This window comes from Oncorhynchus kisutch, linkage group LG30 (genome assembly GCF_002021735.2).
Source record: "Oncorhynchus kisutch isolate 150728-3 linkage group LG30, Okis_V2, whole genome shotgun sequence".
In the NCBI taxonomy this organism is placed as follows: domain Eukaryota; kingdom Metazoa; phylum Chordata; class Actinopteri; order Salmoniformes; family Salmonidae; genus Oncorhynchus; species Oncorhynchus kisutch.
The window spans coordinates 16,823,666-16,843,661 of record NC_034203.2 but is presented as its reverse complement, the minus strand read 5'-3'; the positions used below and the strand labels follow the sequence as shown (position 1 = coordinate 16,843,661).

Genomic DNA, 19,996 nt, shown 5'->3' with positions numbered 1-19,996 from the left:
TATCTACTCTGTGGGTGGAAGAGATGATACCTGGTATTCCTTAGCCCTTCATAGTTGAATGTGTTAAGTGGACTTGCTGGGGTACTCGAGAGAGGTTGGGGAAAACACTGATGGCTTATCTCGTGTGTTCTCAGGAGACTATCACATGGCGATTGACCCTTCTACTGCTTCTCAGCGCTGCCTTTACACTGGGCGACAGAATGACTGCGCGCATAGCAAGTAAGAGTCAGCCTCACACTTTACATCACGAGTGTCCCAACGCAATTCCACGGAGTCTCTTGCATCTGCAGTTGGCTTACCTATTCAATGAAGACCTAGACAACCAGTGAGGGGAGTTCCTTACTAATTAGTGACCTAATTATCAATCGAGGGAGGAGCGAAAACCTGTAGACACTCTGTGCTCTGTGGAATGAGTTTGTGCTTTACATCATTGATTGTGTATTGTTTGTTGTAGTGTGGCATGACTGATCTCCAAATGTTATTTTTGATGCAAGGGTCAGTCTGGACTATCCTTTAAAGTCGGCTGCAATTTCGGAACCCTCCCTGTCTTCTCCTTTCAGATGATTTGGTGACATTTGCAGCAGACCAAAGAAACCCATGCCCCAGAGGCTGGTTCCAATTTAATTCACGCTGCTTCATGTTTGTCAAAACTGCAAGGACATGGCCCCAATGCAGAGGTATAATGCTTACTTAGTTTTTGAGTTAAAGGTGCTTTGGCCTTATTTAACAGGCGCCTCATGTAAAATACTGAACGTCCCCTTAATATGCTGTAATTGCAATTTTCTATAGGCTTTTCAATATTGTGTGGAGTTGGGCCCTCTTGTATATTAGAACCCTCAAGGCATGGTTAAGACTGAGATGAACTAATTCCTATATTTGAGATTCCAGAAGACAAATTCTCAGACTGACAACTGACGAATGCTTCCATTATGACATGTCTTTGTCCTCTGTGTACTGCTTGCTCTAGCGCCACTGTCAGTTACTTGGACAAAAACTGAAGCCTGTGTACAACACTGTAAAGTACCTTGGCGCAAACCTGGCATCTGTGCACAGCTATGAAGAGGTCCCAATTTCTACAGGCGGTGGTGTTGACTCACGACTGGCAGTTTCCCTCTTACCTGGATTGGCGGATTTGATGCTGTTCAAGCAAAGGTGGAAAAGGTACCCAAAGTGAAGATGCCTTAATACTTAAGACTAATAAAACCATCAGCTCGGAGTAGGTGTTTAAGACACTGGTCAGACAACTCTGTGCCAGGAGTAATCAACTGGCCAGTTTCTCAGCTGGTAATGACCACAGTTTGAGGTACCGCAGAGGAAAGATTGACATTCGCAACTCGAGTTCTACGTGGAATTTGGATATTACCATTTTAATAACTGTAAATTGCTTTGGCACAGTAGGCATGAAGTTACTTGCCTACCTTTTAACCAGACACTATTCAAGTAAACATGGCCCAATGTCATCTCTTTAAACTGATATTAATGTGACTTTAAGTATTTAGGCATGTGACCTATGCCTCGTGAAGTCATTGTCAAAAGCAAAAGAAATACTGTTGGTTGTAGGTCTAGATTTGAGTTGAGCATCTCGAAATATCCAGAGCAATTGCCACAGATGATCCATTAGATGATCCATTAGATGATCCATTAGATGAACAGATACTCCATTGGCCTCTAACGATGTGAAGAGTCTGCAATGTCGGGCAGATTCGAGGGACAGGCACAACTCGGAGAGAAATGTTTTTCTCAGTTTCTGGCATGTCATGTGTGCTACTTGTATCAGTACTCGTAACGACCTAAGCATTACAAAACGTATATATTTGCTCAAATAAGCCATTATGTTTTTCGTTAATTAAATTTGCCATCTTATTGACGGCCATACAAAAACGAGTTGCTTGGTGACCAGGAAAAACGCTACCCGCTTGAGAAGGCAGATTTTGGGCTTATAGTTATCCTTCTCGCTTCGCCTCTTCCTCTTTGCTATGGCGCAGAAACGACTTACTAGCTGTCTTTTTCTAATTTGGGATTTCTAGAAATGTGTATCAACACTTGTGTATTTTTTTCACCCAACAGTTCCAGTGTCAGTCTGCACGTTTTGCTAGTGGTGGCTTTTACCGTTTGTTGGAGGAAAGACCATGAGTGTTGTATTTAGAAATTGTTCAGCAAGCACATGTAACATTTGATACTGAGATCTCACTACTTCCACACAGGACAGGCTATGGTTCTGGAGTGACGGCTCCAAATTTGATCACGAGAGCTGGGCTGAAGGGGAGCCGAATAACAACAATGGTGCCAGAGAGCCATGTATTCATTTCAACTTTGGAGGTACATTATCATTCATCAAATTAAACTTTTTTGAGTAAGTTTAACAAATAAATGTGAGCTACTTTTCTCTTTTCGAGTGTACATCGAGAGGTAATTTCTATTTCGTGTTTCCTCTTAAGCTGAAAACGGCTGGAACGATGTCTCATGTGGAAAGAGCTATCCCTCCGTGTGCTCCATAAGAACCTGTTTAATCCTTCAAACTGTCAATTGAAACAGAAAATGCTACTCTGGTGTCAGCATCCTAACTGCAAATGTTTCATGTTATAGTGAATTACTTTGAAGGTATTTGTTGCTGTAAAATACATTTGACTTGTTGTGTAACTATTGTAGCTTGTTGTCAATAAAACTGGTGTACGTATTTAATCTCATGAGTCGTTATTTAACATTGCTTCACTTTGTTTCTTGAAGATGCAGTCTGGGTGTCCAGTGGGCATTTCAATTCTTTGATCCATTGTTTCTTGAAGAATAGAATTCTCTTAGGACCCAAAAAGTTGTAAAAAAAATGTGGTCTCACTGTCAACTGCGTTAAATTTCAGCAGACTTAACATGTTTAAATATTTGAGATTCAAAAACAAACATAAACTGAACAAGTTCCACAGAAATGGAATGTGTCCCTGAACCAAGGGGTCTGTTAAAAGTAAGTCAGTGTCTGGCCGCATTAAGTACTGCAGTGCATCTCCTCATGGACTGCACCAGGGTTGCCAGTTCTTGCTGTGAGATGTTACCCCACTCTTCCACGACGGCACCTGCAAGTTCCCGGACAATTCTGGGGGGGAATGGTCCTAGCCCTCACCCGCCGATCCAACAGGTCTCAGACGTGCTCAATGGGATTGAAATCAGGGCTCTTCGCTGGCCATGGCTGAACACTGGCATTCCAGTCTTGCAGGAAATCACCCACAGAACTAGCAGTGTGGTGTATTTGATGCTGGAGGGTCATGTCAGAATGAGGGAGGAGGATGTCTTCCCTGTACTGCACAGTGTTGTGATTACCTGCTATGACAGCAACCTCAGTCCGATGATGCTGTGACACGCCGCTCCAGACCATGACGGACCCTCCACCTCAATCGATCCTGCTCCAGATTACAGGCCTCGGTGTAACGCTCATTCCTTAGACTATAATGCGACTCCGACCACCCCTGGTGAGACATATCCGCGACTCGTCAGTGACGAGCTTGTTTTGTTTTTTTGCCAGTCCTGCCTGGTCCAGCGAGGGTGGGTTTGTGCCCATAGGTGACGTAGGCAGGTCCTCACCGGCAACAATAGCATCAAATAGTCCCCGTGATATGCAACTGTTCAGGGAAGTCAGGAACCAATACGCGAAGGCCAGCTTCTTCAGGCAGAAGTTTGCATCCTGTAGCTCCAACTCCAAAAAGTTCTGGGACACTGAAGTCCATGGAGAACAAGAGTGCTATCTAACCTCCAAACGAGCTTCAATGCCATACAACACTCCTTCCGTGGTCTCCAACTGCTCTTAAAAGCTAGTAAAACCAAATGCATGCTTTTCAACCGATCGCTGCCTGCACCCGCATGCCCGACTAGCACACCACCCTGGATGGTTCCGACCTTGAATATGTGGACATCTATAAGTACCTAGGTGTCTGGCTAGACTGCAAACTCTCCTTCCAGACTCATATCAAACATCTCCAATCGAAAATCAAATCAAGAGTCGGCTTTCTATTCCGCAACAAAGCCTCCTTCACTCACGCCGCCAAGCTTACCCTAGTAAAACTGACTATCCTACCGATCCTCGACTTCGGCGATGTCATCTACAAAATGGCTTCCAACACTCTACTCAGCAAACTGGATGCAGTCTATCACAGTGCCATCCGTTTTGTCACTAAAGCACCTTATACCACCCACACCTGCGACTTGTATGCTCTAGTCGGCTGGCCCTCGCTACATATTCGTCGCCAGACCCACTGGCTCCAGGTCATCTACAGGTCCATACTAGGTAAAACTCCGCCTTATCTCAGTTCACTGGTCACGATGGCAACACCCATCCGTAGCACGCGCTCCAGCAGGTGTATCTCACTGATCATCCCTAAATTTTAATTATTCGCCTACCTCCTCATGCCTTTTGCACACATTGTATATAGACTCCCCCTTTTTTTTCTCTACTGTGTTACTGACTTGTTAATGGTTTGCTCCATGTGTAACTCTGTGTTGTCTGTTCACACTGCTATGCTTTATCTTGGCCAGGTCGCAGTTGCAAATGAGAACTTGTTCTCAACTAGCCTACCTGGTTAAAGAAAGGTGAAATAAAAAAATGAAAAACAAGACCTCAGTCCAGCGCCTCTCAGCCTATTGCGGACAGTCTGAGCACTGATGGAGGGATTGTGCGTTCCTGGTGTAACTCGGGCAGTTGTTGCCATCCTGTACCTGTCCCGCAGGTGTGATGTTCCGATCCTGTGCAGGTGTTACACGTGTTCTGCCACTGCGAGGACGATCAGCTGTCGTTCCTGTCTCACTGCACGGACAATGCAAGTTAATGCCCTGGCCACATCTGCAGTCCTCATGCCTCCTTGCAGCATGCCTAAGGCACGTTCACGCAGGGACCCTGGGCGTCTATCTTTTGGTGTCTTTCAGTAGAAAAGCCTCTAGTGTCCTAACTGACCTTAATTGCCTACCGTCTGTAAGCTGTTAGTGTCTTAACGACAGGTGCATATTCATTAACGTCTGGAAACGGTGTTTAAACCATTGACAATGAAGATCTGTGAAGTTACTTGGATTTTTACAAATTCTTTGAAAGACAGGGTCCTGAAAAAGGGATGTTTCTTTTTTGCTTTATTACTCTACTAACACTAATGTCAACGAATAGTGTGTGTGTAGCTTTCAAAGTTGAAAATTATCACGTGGATGTCAGAATGCTGTGTGAATATTAGTGTCACATATCCCTACTCCATCCGTTCCCTGTGGGGCAGTCGTTTGGTTTGTAGAATCCCAGAATGTAGCTTTGCGTTTCCAAACTCTCGCTGGGTTTAGACGTGAGTACTTATTAGAGCCAACTGTATTAGACTGTTCTACCTGCAGCTATGGTACCTGTTCATCGGACGTGCTGTTTTCGACTCTCTCTCGACCTCAATGCTCGGCTATGAAAAGCCCACTGACGTTTCCTCCGGATGTGCTGACCTGTTGCACCCCCTACAACCACTTATTTGACCCTGCTGGTCAAATAACAGCTTGAACGATCTGAACTTAATGGCCATGTACTCTAATCTCCACCCGGCACAGCCAGAAGAGGACTGGCCACCCCTCAGAGCACGGTTCCTGCCTTTCGAGGGAGGTTTTTTTCCCCCCTAGCAACCATGCTGCTACATCTGCATTGCTTGCTGTTTGGGTGTCTGTATAAGCATGTGAAATCTTCTGTAAAAAGGGCATTGGAAATGCATTTCATATGGAATCGCATGATGCTCAGTGTGTTTATTCCCTCCGTGCACAGCTAGCTAGTATAATTGTATCACAGTAATGAGGTGAAGGTGGCGGCAATACCCATTAGGGTCAGTAAGGGAAGAAGGAGGACGTGCTTAACTCAACTCCCTTCCGTAAACCATTAAAGGTGCTTGGAACCAAAAATAGATTTTTGTTTTGTATGATACCCATCAAGGACGAGACTGGCGAGGCCACCTCCAAGACTATGGTGGACATCAACACCCAAGGTCATCCTTGAGTGACCGAGGTCATGAACGCTGGAATGTATTTATTTATTTTTTCTTCCATGGTACATTGTCAATAGAGATCGCTTTCCTACCCCCTCCTCCAGGTTTGGTGACTGGACCAACCAGACCCTCAAGACTGCCATGGGCAAGTCCCTTTATTTGGTACCAGGAAGGATGGGAGAACAACCTGAAGGTAAGTCTCTCTTTGCACACGACAGCAGCATCCAGGCCTCCACCTAGTACGGAAGGGAGCCGCAGCTGTTGACTGAGGTAAGCAATGCAATTGTTATTGCACATACTGTAGTCTTTCAAATTTTTGAATAACGTACTTTCTGATCACTGAAACCCCACCTGATATGTTTGAACCAGATCAGAACGCCTTGGAGGACCACCTTCCTAGGAAATATAATTGTATTTATTCCTGTTCTCAATCAAGGTGAGACTGGACAAGGCGCAGGTGGAGAGCTACAGGAGCAGAATCGAGAAGGGGACCAAGTGCTATGACTTCTGGGCAAATGACTTGGTTTGGAAGAAGGACGAAAGGAAGGCGAGACCTGGGGAAAACCTCGCTGCTCTTTCGCTCCTAGCTGGGGTCACCATCTGTTAAAGTGAAAATTTAAAATCTCAAACATTTGCATACAAAACAACCTGAAGCTACTTCAAATCAAATGTATTTGTCACATACACATGGTTAGCAGATGTTAATGCGAGTGTAGGGAAATGCTTGTGCTTCTAGTTCCGACAATGCAGTAATAACCAACGAGTAATCCAACCTAACAATTCCAAAACTACTACTTAATACACACAAGTGTAAAGGGATAAAGGACATGTGCATAATGATGGTACAGAATGGCATAGGCAAGATGGTATAGAGTACAGTATATACAGTGGGGAGAACAAGTATTTGATAACCTGCCAAATCGGCAGTGTTTCCTACTTACAAAACATGTAGAAGTCTGTCATTTTTATCATAGGTACACTTCAACTGTGAGAGACGGAATCTAAAACGAAAATCACGTTATGATTTTTAAGTCATTCATTTGCATTAATTACTTAAAGCAGGGATTTTAGCCCACTCCTCCATACAGACCTTCTCCAGATCCTTCAGGTTTCGGGGCTGTCGCCGGGCAATACGGACTTTCAGCTCCCTCCAAAGATGTTCTATTGGGTTCAGGTCTGGAGTCTGGCTAGGCCACTCCAGGACCTTGAGATGCTTCTTACGGAGCCACTCCTTAGTTGCCCTGGCTGTGTGTTTCGGGTCGTTGTCATGCAGGAAGACCCAGCCCCTTACTGAGGGAAGGAGGTTGTTGGCCAAGATCTCGCGATACATGGCCCCATCCATCCTCCCCTCAATCCGGTGCAGTCGTCATGTCCCCTTTTCAGAAAAGCATCCCCAAAGAATGATGTTTCCACCTCCATGCTTCACGGTTGGGGTGGTGTTCTTGGGGTTGTACTCATCCTTCTTCTTCCTCTAAACACGGCGAGTGGAGTTTAGACCAAAAAGCTCTATTTTTGTCTCATCAGACCACATGACCTTCTCCCATTCCTCCTCTAGATCATCCAGATGGTCATTGGCAAACTTCAGACGGGCCTGGACATGTGCTGGCTTGAGCAGGGGGACCTTGCGTGCGCTGCAGGATTTTAATCCATGACATGTTCTCAGTGTAACCTGTGTTTGCTTGTTTATGTGTCTGTCTCCTACCCTGTTCCCTTTAACTCTGCTCCTGTTCTCAAGAGCGCAGCAGTGCCTGGACTTTGCAGTCCCCCTTCCGAGACTGGCTGCCTGTTGAGAACAAGGGACAGGCAGAACCTCCCACCCACACAGCAACCACCTCCTCTATATTCCACAAACCAGAATTCAGTATTTTATCTATGATTGCCATGTGAGTGTACAGAAAATCAGTGGAAAAAAATGTATGACACAACTGTACCAAAAACGATAAACTTTAATGTATGAAAATATATTGACAGGTTGGGTTTCACAAGGTGTTCATTATTGGAAGCTGTAAGGTATCCTTTGATGGCATTTATTTGTTCCAGGTTATTCATTGTTGTATCCTTGGACCTACACCAGATGATTATATATGTATTCAACCACAAGGGTGTATTAAATGAGAGAGAGGGGGGGGGAATCATAATAGAGGACTACTGAAATGGTATTATTTCAGTGTAGATGAGGGCAGGTTAAATAAAAAGATGACAGCCAGACAAGTCAGTGACTGAATCAAAAGGATTTACATCTGAATGGAGTGGACATAAGCTTACTTTGTGATCTGTAAGGTAAGTAACTTTAATGTGTCAAGCAGAATACATGTTTTCTTTGCCATTTCCCGAAACGTAGCAACGTTTAAGACATGGATTTCATGTTGTAATGTTGACTTGGTACCCCAAAAAGTAGTTTGAATGAACGTTTCCATGTTACAAGCTAAACAAAGCTTGTTTAAACAGAGAAATTGTCGCAGAAATCAGCCTTGTTTGCATAGCGACGAAGAAAAGAACACAATTTAGGCTGTGATCTTAAATTCTAATCACTCCGTCGATATAGCAATGGACGCTAATAGTCGATCGAATCCCATTGTGACGCAGTGGGGGACAGTATTTGGCATGACAGGCCCCCATTGAATGTATTAGTCTCTCACTCATATAGCAAAATGTGTACAATTATTGGAAATTGGCTTTAAAACCGCAAAAATGTCTCTACACCTTATGGCAAAATGATGACACAATATGGCAGTCCCCGCACCACAATGTTCATTCCGTTGGGCATGCACAAATAGGTTGTTGATTGCGCTCACAGAAAAAAGTGTGTAACTTTCCCTTAATCAGATTCTAGTTTCCAAATAATTCATTTAGTGCAACGATTTCATTAATGTATCAGTTTTGATTCCACAAGACACGAGCCAAGCTGATTCAAATTGTTCAGCACCGCATGACGTTTCACAGTTCAGCACCAGGATGTGGATAGCACACATGACATCATTGCCATTACCTCACGCTTGGTTTTGCAGGGGTCCTCCAATGTGCAAAGAAAACTACCCAAATGAATTTCCCAAAAGGAATCTGGTACATATGTTTGTGTGAAGTAACTATTTGTTCATTCATTCTCAAAGGGTATATGGTAACAAGGCTTGTTGATGCTTATATACACATGCTCTGCTAAGACCCGCTCAAGCCAGTGTCAAAAAGCCTCAACTTTTTTCCAAAAGCAAATTCCATCATCTCATACATGCCAATCAGCCAACAGGCTTACATAGGCTTTTAGCAATTATTGTTGGGGTTCTTATAATGGGGTAGACTCTGGCAGAGAGAGAGAGAGGCACTATCGATGCTACTGGTCGATGTTTGAAAAGAATACAGGAGCAGTGTAGGAATGAGCTTAACAAAAATGGCTATTCCTGCAGGTGATATCCAGTCAAAAGTTTGGACACACCCACTCATTCCAGGGTTTTTCTTTATTCTCTACTATTTTCTACATTGTAGAATAATGACGACATCAAAACTATGACATAACACATATGGAATCATGTAGTAACCAGAAAAGTGTTAAACAAATCAAAATTGATGTTATATTTGAGATTCTTCAAAGTAGCCACCCTTTGCCTTGATGACAGCTTTGCACGCTCTTGGCATTCTCTTATCCAGATTCATGAGGTTGTGTTGTGGCAAGGTAGGGGTGGTATAAAGTAGATAGCCCTGTTTGGTAAAAGACCAAGTCCATTTATTTGACAAGAACAGCTCAAATAAGCAAAGAGAAATGACAGTCCATCATTGCTTTAAGACATGAAGGTCAGTCAATGCGGAACATTTCAAGAACTTTGAAAGTTTCTTCAATTGCAGTCGCAAAAACCATCAAGCGCTATGATGAAACTGGCTCTCCCGAGGACCGCCACAGGAAAGGAAGACCCAGAGTTACCTCTGCTGCAGAGGATAAGTTCATTAGAGTTACCAGCCTCAGAAATTGCAGCCCAAATAAATGCTTCACAGAGTTGAAGTAACAGACACATCTCAACATCAACTGTTCAGAGGAGACTGCGTGAATCAGGCCTTCATGTCAAACTGCTGCAAAGAAACCACTCCTAAAGGACACCGATAAGAACAAGAGACTTGCTTGGGGCAAGAAACACGAGCAATGGACATTAGACCGGTGGAAATCTGTCCTTTGGTCTGATTAGTGTGTCTTTGTGAGATGCAGAGTAGGTGAACGAATGATCTCCGCATGTGTGGTTCCCACCATGAAGCATGGAGTAGGAGGTGTGATGGTGCTTTGCTGGTAACACTGTCTGTGTTTTATTTAGAATTCAAGGCACGCTTAACCAGCATGGTTACCACAGCATTCTGCAGCGATACACCATCCCATCTGGTTTGCACTTAGTGGGACTATCATTTGTTTTTCAACAGGACAACGACCCAACATACCTCCAGGCTGTTTGACCAATAAGGTAGAGTGATGTAGTGCTGCATCAGACCGCCCTGGCCTCCACAATCACCCAACCTCAACCCAATTGAGATGGTTTGGGATGAGTTGGACCGCAGAGTTAAGGAAAAGCAGCAAACAAGTGCTCAACATATGTGGGAATTCCTTTAAGAATGTTGGAAAAGCATACCAGGTGAAGCTGGTTGAGAGAAGGCCAAGAGTGTACAAAGCTGTCATCAAGTTTAAAGGTGGATACTTTGAAGAATCTAACATATATTTGGTTTCGTGTAACACTTTCTTTGGTTACCTCATGATTCCATATGTGTTATTTACAGTTTTGAGGTCTTCACTATTATACAAGAAAATAGTCAAAATAAAGAAAAAGCCTTGAATGAGTAGGTGTGTCCAAACTTTTGACTGGTACTGTATATATGTATATATGTTCACTTTTTATAGATTTGTTACATTTTCACAAAAGTTGTGCTATAATAGTGGACCAATAGAGCGCCTGTAGCACAGGCAAAGATATTTTTCCAGCACCCCAATTGAAAATAACATTCATTAAAAGTACCCTGCACCAACAAACTTCTTCCCGTGGCTATACGTTTTGGTTTTTGCCCTAACACAACACAGCTGATTCAAATGATAAAAGCTTGATGATTAGTTGATTATTTGACCGGTTAAAGGATGAGAGAGGGAGGGGTCTGACTGGATGGGTCCTTAAAAAAGGAGAGCAGGAAGCAGTAGAACTCAACTCACAAACAGAGCGCTGACATGACCAGACTACAGGTGAGAGTTCAACATAGTCATCTAGTACTGTATCTGCTTTCATCCCAAATGGTAACCTATGTGGTACACTACTTTTTACCAGGACCCATCGGGCACATGTGACCCTGTTCAAATGTAGTGCAGGGGTCTCCAACAGGTCATAGTAGTTTGCCAAACAATTCAGATTTTAAAAAAAATATATTTTTTCACGTGTTCAACTGTCAAACAAATCTCAAGTATCAGACACTGCAAGTTACTAAATCAACACGACTTGACGTTATCCCACCTCTGGTTAGTTAACTATTGGCTTAAAACGTCACATTTAAAACCATATCTGCCAATTTCCAGCAATATTGCCTTGTCGCTCACTCCCTGTGTAGCCAGTTGATGCCTAGTGGGTTGCCAGATTCTTTCACAACTAAGTATTAACTGCAAGGTATACTTGTCAAAAGTATAGAAATGGTATCTTTTGTTATTTGCAAACCTTGCCATGAAATGAGCATCAATTGGCAATACAGAACCATCGCTAGTTACTTTTCTTCCAGACCTAAAAGAAATGGTATTCTGATGTGATTTAAGCACTGCCATGGACTCAGAACATTACATTTTGTTCTCCATTACCAATTGTAATTGAGTGGCAAACCAGGAAATTGAACTGAGAACATTTATGAAAATGGCTGTAATTTGGGGTTTAAAATCACAGCTTTTTTTATAGGGCCCCTTTAGTAGTTTATTACTCATTTTACTGTGTCTATTGCCAGACCGGTACACTGAAGAGTTGTAGGGCAGAGAAGAATGAGCCTATTTGAAAGAAGTCGCTTGCGACGTGTGTATTAATAAAAGGTAGCTCATGCCAGGCAAGTTGAGTCTCCTGCTCTAGAAAAATGTACTTTACCAGCCAATTTCATTTGCAAAAAGGTGACTTACTAGGTGTGCCATGCATCGGGGTTAGTTATCTAGGGTGCTGTTTCGGGGAGAACCCAAGAGCATAGACTTCTCCTTATTCCCGTGTGCCAGGCTAATCTACTCTGTGGTGGAAGAGATGATACCTGGTATTCCTTAGCCCTTCATTAGTTGAATGTGTTAAGTGGACTTGCTGGGGTACTCGAGGAGAGGTTGGGGAAACACTGATGGCTTATCTCGTGTGTCTCTCAGGAGACTATCACCATGGCGATGTTGACCCTTCTACTGCTTCTCAGCGCTGCCTTTACACTGGGCGACAGAATGACTGCGCGCATAGCAAGTAAGAGTCAGCCTCACACTTTACATCACGAGTGTCAAACGCATTCCACGGAGTCTCTTGCATCTGCAGTTGGCTTACCTTTCAATGAAGACCTAGACAACCAGGTGAGGGGAGTTCCTTACTAATTAGTGACCTAAATTGATCAATCGAGGGAGGAGCGAAAACCTGTAGACACTCTGTGCTCTGTGGAATGAGTTTGTGCTTTACATCATTGATTGTGTATGTTTTGTTGTAGTGTGGCATGACTGATCTCCAAATGTTATTTTTGATGCAAGGGTCAGTCTGGACTATCCTTTAAAGTCGGCTGCAATTTCGGAACCCTCCCTGTCTTCTCCTTTCAGATGATTTGGTGACATTTGCAGCAGACCAAAGAAACCCATGCCCCAGAGGCTGGTTCCAATTTAATTCACGCTGCTTCATGTTTGTCAAAACTGCAAGGACATGGCCCAATGCAGAGGTATAATGCTTACTTAGTTTTTTGAGTTAAAGGTGCTTTGGCCTTATTTTAACAGGCGCCTCATGTAAAATACTGAACGTCCCCTTAATATGCTGTAATTGCAATTTTCTATAGGCTTTTCAATATTGTGTGGAGTTGGGCCCTCTTGTATATTAGAACCCTCAAGGCATGGGTTAAGACTGAGATGAACTAATTCCTATATTTGAGATTCCAGAAGACAAATTCTCAGACTGGACAACTGACTAATGCTTCCATTATGACATGTCTTTGTCTCTGTGTACTGCTTGCTCTAGCGCCACTGTCAGTTACTTGGACAAAAACTGAAGCCTGTGTACAACACTGTAAAGTACCTTGGCGCAAACCTGGCATCTGTGCACAGCTATGAAGAGTCCCAATTTCTACAGGCGGTGGTGTTGATCACGACTGGCAGTTTCCCTCTTACCTGGATTGGCGGATTTGATGCTGTTCAAGCAAAGGTGGAAAAGGTACCCAAAGTGAAGATGCCTTAATACTTAAGACTAATAAAACCATCAGCTCGGAGTAGGTGTTAAGACACTGGTCAGACAACTCTGTGCCAGGAGTAATCAACTGGCCAGTTTCTCAGCTGGTAATGACCACAGTTTGAGGTACCGCAGAGGAAAGATTGACATTCGCAACTCGAGTTCTACGTGGAATTTGGATATTACCATTTTAATAACTGTAAATTGCTTTGGCACAGTAGGCATGAAGTTACTTGCCTACCTTTTAACCAGACACTATTCAAGTAAACATGGCCCAATGTCATCTCTTTAAACTGATATTAATGTGACTTTAAGTATTTAGGCATGTGACCTATGCCTCGTGAAGTCATTGTCAAAAGCAAAAGAAATACTGTTGGTTGTAGGTCTAGATTTGAGTTGAGCATCTCGAAATATCCAGAGCAATTGCCACAGATGATCCATTAGATGATCCATTAGATGATCCATTAGATGATCCATTAGATGAACCAGATACTCCATTGGCCTCTAACGATGTGAAGAGTCTGCAATGTCGGGCAGATTCGAGGGACAGGCACAACTCGGAGAGAAATGTTTTTCTCAGTTTCTGGCATGTCATGTGTGCTACTTGTATCAGTACTCGTAACGACCTAAGCATTACAAAACGTATATATTTGCTCAAATAAGCCATTATGTTTTTCGTTAATTAAATTTGCCATCTTATTGACGGCCATACAAAAACGAGTTGCTTGGTGACCAGGAAAAACGCTACCCGCTTGAGAAGGCAGATTTTGGGCTTATAGTTATCCTTCTCGCTTCGCCTCTTCCTCTTTGCTATGGCGCAGAAACGACTTACTAGCTGTCTTTTTCTAATTTTGGGATTTCTAGAAATGTGTATCAACACTTGTGTATTTTTTTCACCCAACAGTTCCAGTGTCAGTCTGCACGTTTTGCTAGTGGTGGCTTTTACCGTTTTGTTGGAGGAAAGACCATGAGTGTTGTATTTTAGAAATTGTTCAGCAAGCACATGTAACATTTGATACTGAGATCTCACTACTTCCACACAGGACAGGCTATGGTTCTGGAGTGACGGCTCCAAATTTGATCACGAGAGCTGGGCTGAAGGGGAGCCGAATAACAACAATGGTGCCAGAGAGCCATGTATTCATTTCAACTTTGGAGGTACATTATCATTCATCAAATTAAACAAATAAATGTGAGCTACTTTTCTCTTTTCGAGTGTACATCGAGAGGTAATTTCTATTTCGTGTTTCCTCTTAAGCTGAAAACGGCTGGAACGATGACTCATGTGGAAAGAGCTATCCCTCCGTGTGCTCCATAAGAACCTGTTTAATCCTTCAAACTGTCAATTGAAACAGAAAATGCTACTCTGGTGTCAGCATCCTAACTGCAAATGTTTCATGTTATAGTGAATTACTTTGAAGGTATTTGTTGCTGTAAATTACATATTGTAGCTTGTCAATAAAACGTGTGTACGTATTTAATCTCATGAGTGGTTATTAAACATTGCTTCACTTTGTTTCTTGAAGATGCAGTCTGGGTGTCCAGTGGGCATTTAAATTCTTTGCCCCTCAGAGCATGGTTCTTCTCCAGCTAGTTCAGCGGAGGCTGCTTAGGGGAGGATGGTTCATGTCTGGAATGGTATCAAACACTTGAGTTACTTATTATTATTGCAACAACACTATTACACATCAATACAGGGACATTTATGTGAATACAATGGGGGAAAAATTAAATGACCTTTTGTGCCAGATATCATTTACAGGGTAAATGGGAAAAATATATTTTAAAATGAGTTTCTTAAACTTTTGGGATAACATGACAAGGTAGTCTCTTTTGACCATAGCATGGGTTGGTCAGTTCCATAGCAATATGTTGAATTATAATCATCCAAAATTACTTAATTGCCAATCACTTCCACTTATTGTTGCATATTTTGGATAAAAAAATGCAAGTCATTTTGTTAACTTGGAAAAAAGAGAACCTCAGTGTTAAGTCATAGTAAAGGAAGTTGAATTTCTTTGCAAACCATGTATTTTCTCTGAGTAATATTAACCTGATTTATCGATTAACTCATCAAACGGCAGAAACTCCCCAGTGTTTACCAAATCACGTGAAAAATGAATACCCTTGTCAAACTAAAGGCCTTTGAAAATGGAATTCCTATTAATTGTATTAACTCTTATTCCAAGTCAATGTTTTGTTGGGGGAAAAATTATGCTTGAATATCATTTTCTAGAAAAATAACATTTGCTGGTGAAACTCAGACAATTTCACAGGTAATTATAAGAATCAAATCATATTTCATTAGGATTTCAAGTCGCAGTGTATTAAACTGACTGTTAGGGATATGATACCACATAGACCTAGGATTAGACAGACATCATTTCAACCAGTTAATTCTAAAAGCACCCACTAACGACTCAAAATCAACAGCCTGTAAACCTCCACGATTGTAGTCTTTCCCTAATTGCGATTTCTGAATATAATGCATTTTATTCCTCCAAACAATTTACATTTCTGTGTTACTAGAAGAAAGAAAAAGGGACTAACTTGGGTAAATGATTCTAAATAAACCATCTGTCTTGGACAAAAGAATACGACCCAGAATTTAGATATCACGTTGCAGCCACTGACTTAATGAAGCTCTCATGGAATGAGTCCTATTATCGATGTTTAAAGATTCTCTATCTGGAACGTTTCTAGTGATAACAATTCCTAAATATTTAAGTTCCTTTTAACCAGGTATGGTGGCAATGTTGACGGGGTCACAGCAATAAATTGGCCTGAGATCACATTTGTTAAGTTTGATCAAAATGGCGCCGGAGCAGAAGGCATACGTTTTACGTGCCCCCAACAGATTGTTTTTTGTTCGTTTATCTGCATTGTTTGTAACTTTAATTTTAAAAATGTAACAATTTTTGGACGTAATGTTGTCCAAAAATTCTTATGACTGAAAATAAGTTGACTTCAGGACTGCGATTACTCACCATGGACCCGCAGAATCCTTTTTCTTCTTCCACTACTCTGACGAGCCCAAGGCGGAGGATATACGGCTCCCTCGGGAACAGGCCACGACCCCAGTGATCTGTGTGAAGAGGTGGAGAAAGAGAGGCTGGAGGGTGGGCTGCCTTCTGAGGAGTAGGAGGCGATTGAATAAACCCCCACTCTCCTCAATTCTGCTCGCAAACATGCAACCTTTGGACAATAAAATGGACAAGTTATTGGGAGGATTAAACTACATAAAAAACTGTAACATCTTAAGCTTCACAGAGTCGTGGCTGAACAACGACAATATCAACATACAACATAGCTGGCTGGTTGTACAATGTACTGGCAGGATAGAACAGCGGCATCTGGAAAGACAAGGGGCGGCGGTCTAATGTATTTTTGTAAACAACAGCTGGTGCACAATATCTAAGGAAGTCTCGAGCCATTGCTCGCCTAAGGTAGAGTTTCTCATGATAAGCTGCAGACCATCTATATTCTTTGTAGCTGTTTACATACCACCACAGTCAGAGGCTGGCACCAAGATAGGATTGAATGAGATGTATTCCACCTTAAGCAAGCAAGAAAATGCTCATCCAGAGGCTGCGCTCCTAGTAGCCGGGGACTTTAATGCAGGGAAACTTAAATCAGTTTTACCTCATTTCTGTCAACATGTTACATGTGCAACCAGAGGTAAAAGAACTGTGGACCACCTATACTCCACACACAGAGACGCATACAAAGCTCTCCCTCGCCCTCCATTTGGCAAATCTGATCATAATTCTATCCTCCTGATTCCTGCATACAAGCAAATATTAAAGCAGGAAGCACCAGTGATCAATAAAAAAGTGGTAAGATGAAGCAAATGCTAAGCTACAGGACTGTTTTGCTAGCACAGACTGGAATATGTTCTGGGATTTCTCCAATAGCATTGAGGAGTACATCACATCTGTCATCTGCCTTCTGACGAACCATCAAACAGGCAAAGCGTCAATACAGGACTAAGATTGAGTTGTACTAAACCAGTTCTGATGCCCGTCGGATGTGGCATGGCCTGCAAACCATTACAGACTACAAAGGGAAGCACACCCGAGAGCTGCCCAGTGACACGAGCCTACCGGACGAGCTGAACTACTTCTATGCTCGCTACAAGGCAAATAACACTGAAACATGCATACCAGCTGTAAAGGAAGACTGTGTGATCACGCTCTCCGCATGCGATGTGAGTAACATTCACAAGGCCGCAGGGCCAGACGGATTACCAGGACGTGTACTGTGAGCATGCACTGACCAACTAGCAAGTGTCTTCACTGACATTTTCAACCTCACCCTGTCCGAGTTTGTAATACCAACATGTTTTTAGCAGACCACCATAGTGCCTGTGCCCAAGAACCCTAAGGGTCTAAATGACTACCGACATGTAGCACACACGTCTGTAGCCATGAAGTGCTTTGAAAGGCTGGTCATGGCTTACATTAACACCATCATCCCAGAAACCCTAGACCCACTCCAATTTGCATACCACCCCAACAGATCCACAGATGATGCAATCACTATTGCGCTCCACACTGCCCTTTCCCACCTGGACAGAAGGATCACCTATGTGAGAATGCTATTCATTGAAGACAGCTCAGCGTTCAACACCATAGTGCCCTCAAAGCTCATCAATAAGGACCCTGGGACTGAACACCTCCCTCTGCAACTGGATCCTGAACTTCCTGACGGGCCACCCCCAGGTGGTAAGGGTAGGTAACAACACATCCATCACGCTGATCCTCAACACAGAGGTACCTCAGGGGTGCGTGCTCAGCCCCCTCCTGTACTCTCTGTTCACTCATGACTGCACAGCCAGTCACAACTCCAACACCATCATTAAATTAGCTGATGACACAACAGTGGTAGGCCTGATCACTGACAATTATGAGACAGACTAGAGGGAGGAGGTCAGAGACCTGGCTGTGTGGTGCCAGGACAACAACCTCTCCCTCAACGTGATCAAGACAAAGGAGATGATTGTGGACTACAGGAAAAAGAGGACCGAGCACGCCCATTCTCATCGACGGGGTGTAGTGGAGCAGATTGAGAGCTTCACGTTCCTTGGCGTCCACATCACCAACAAACTAACATGGTCCAAGCACACCATGACAGTCATGAAGCGGTCACGACAAAACCTATTCCCCCTCAAGAGACTGAAAGATTTGTCATGGGTCCTCAGATCCTCAAAAGGTTCTACAGCTGCATCATCGAGAGCATCCAGACTGGTTGCATCGCTGCTTGGTATGGCAACTGCTCGGCCTCCGACCGCAAGGCACTACAGAGTTTAGTGCGAACAGCCCAGTAAGTTCATCACTGGGGCCAAGCTTCCTGCCATTCAGGACCTGTATACCAGGCAGTGTCAGAGGAGTGCCCTGAAAATTGTCAAAGACTCCAGCCACCCTAGTCATAGACTGTTCTCTCTGCTACCGCACGGCAAGCGAGCGCCAAATCTAGGTCCAAGAGACTCCTAAATAGCTTCTACCCCCAAGCCATAAGACTCCTGAACATCTAATCAAATGGCTACCCAGACTATTTGCATTGGCTCCCTCCCCCTAGCCCTGCTGCTACTCTGTTATTATCTATGCATAATCACTTTAATAGCTCTATCTACATGTACATACTACCTCAATTTACTGCTGCTCTTTAATCATTTGTTATTCTTATCTCTACATTTTTTAACTGCATTGTGCTTGTAAGTAAGTATTTCACTGTAAGGTCTACACTTGTATTCGCCGCCTGTGACAAATACAATTTGAGGTCATTTCAAAGCATTTACAGCAACTGATCAAGATCTTCTATCAGGTGGTCAATGTTGATAAATATTTATTCAAATCTAACCACAGGAACAGCAAACATTTGAAGCATCCCTTTGGTATGACCTTTTTTAGAAAGTGTGAACACAGATAGACACATTTATGTTTGCACTGTAAGTCCATGAACCTATGCTAGGAAAAGTTACAATATAATATAGATTGTTTTCCTGCCTTGTATCTTGTGCGACTCACCCATAAACTCAGACTTTAGGGCAGTAAAATACACTGATCAATCATGGGGCATAGGACTGTATAAAAAAAGAAATTTAAGCCATACTGTAGTTGGTACACAAACTGCCTGGTATTCAGTAGCTCTTTGGTGTTCTGCCTTAGAGCGACTGCTTTTGGGACAATAATGTTCATGGGGCACAGGCCCATATAAAAAAAAAACACCAATGGGATACATCCCAAATGACAACCTATTGTCTTTATAGTGCACTACTTTTGACCGGAGCCCTATGGGAATAGGTCTTTCTAGTCCACTACTTTTGACCGGAGCCCTATGGGAATAGGTCTTTATAGTGCACTACTTTTGACCGAAGCCCTATGGGAATAGGGTGCCATTTGGGACACAGGCATGGTGAGAGGAGGATCCTCACATACATAGTCATGCTCTGAAGAACTGATCTATGTGCCAATGCAACTGTTTCACAAGCTTCACACATGGATTTAGTCTGGTTTTCATTGGGGCTTGGTTTCAGTTTTAGGGCTGGGCACTAGAACAAATCACCAAAATGTCATTGGGCAGGTGGAGATCAAGGTTCTGTGGCCAGAACATGTACTTGAGACTGCTGTTATTCAACAA

At 43.0% G+C, this 19,996-nt stretch overlaps 1 protein-coding gene and 2 long non-coding RNA genes across 3 annotated transcripts; 2 read left to right on the top strand and 1 right to left on the bottom strand.

The window, feature by feature from the left end:
• The first annotated feature begins 142 nt into the window (after positions 1–142).
• On the top strand, positions 143–2,682 carry LOC116358564 (uncharacterized). The gene is made up of 5 exons (XR_004206286.1): positions 143–219; positions 561–677; positions 968–1,161; positions 2,205–2,319; positions 2,439–2,682. It is a non-coding gene; the product is annotated as an uncharacterized LOC116358564 (long non-coding RNA).
• An 8,371-nt stretch (positions 2,683–11,053) lies between these two features.
• On the top strand, positions 11,054–14,838 carry LOC116358670 (ladderlectin-like). The gene is made up of 6 exons (XM_031810944.1): positions 11,054–11,178; positions 12,313–12,400; positions 12,742–12,857; positions 13,151–13,342; positions 14,401–14,515; positions 14,616–14,838. The coding sequence occupies exons 1-6, from the start codon at positions 11,164–11,166 to the stop codon at positions 14,705–14,707; spliced, it is 618 nt and encodes a 205-aa protein (XP_031666804.1). The 5' UTR covers positions 11,054–11,163; the 3' UTR covers positions 14,708–14,838.
• Positions 14,419–16,565, bottom strand: LOC116358671 (uncharacterized). Its single transcript, XR_004206453.1, has 2 exons — positions 16,345–16,565; positions 14,419–14,987 (listed from the first exon to the last, which is right to left on the bottom strand). It is a non-coding gene; the product is annotated as an uncharacterized LOC116358671 (long non-coding RNA).
• Between the last annotated feature and the right edge of the window lie 3,431 nt (positions 16,566–19,996).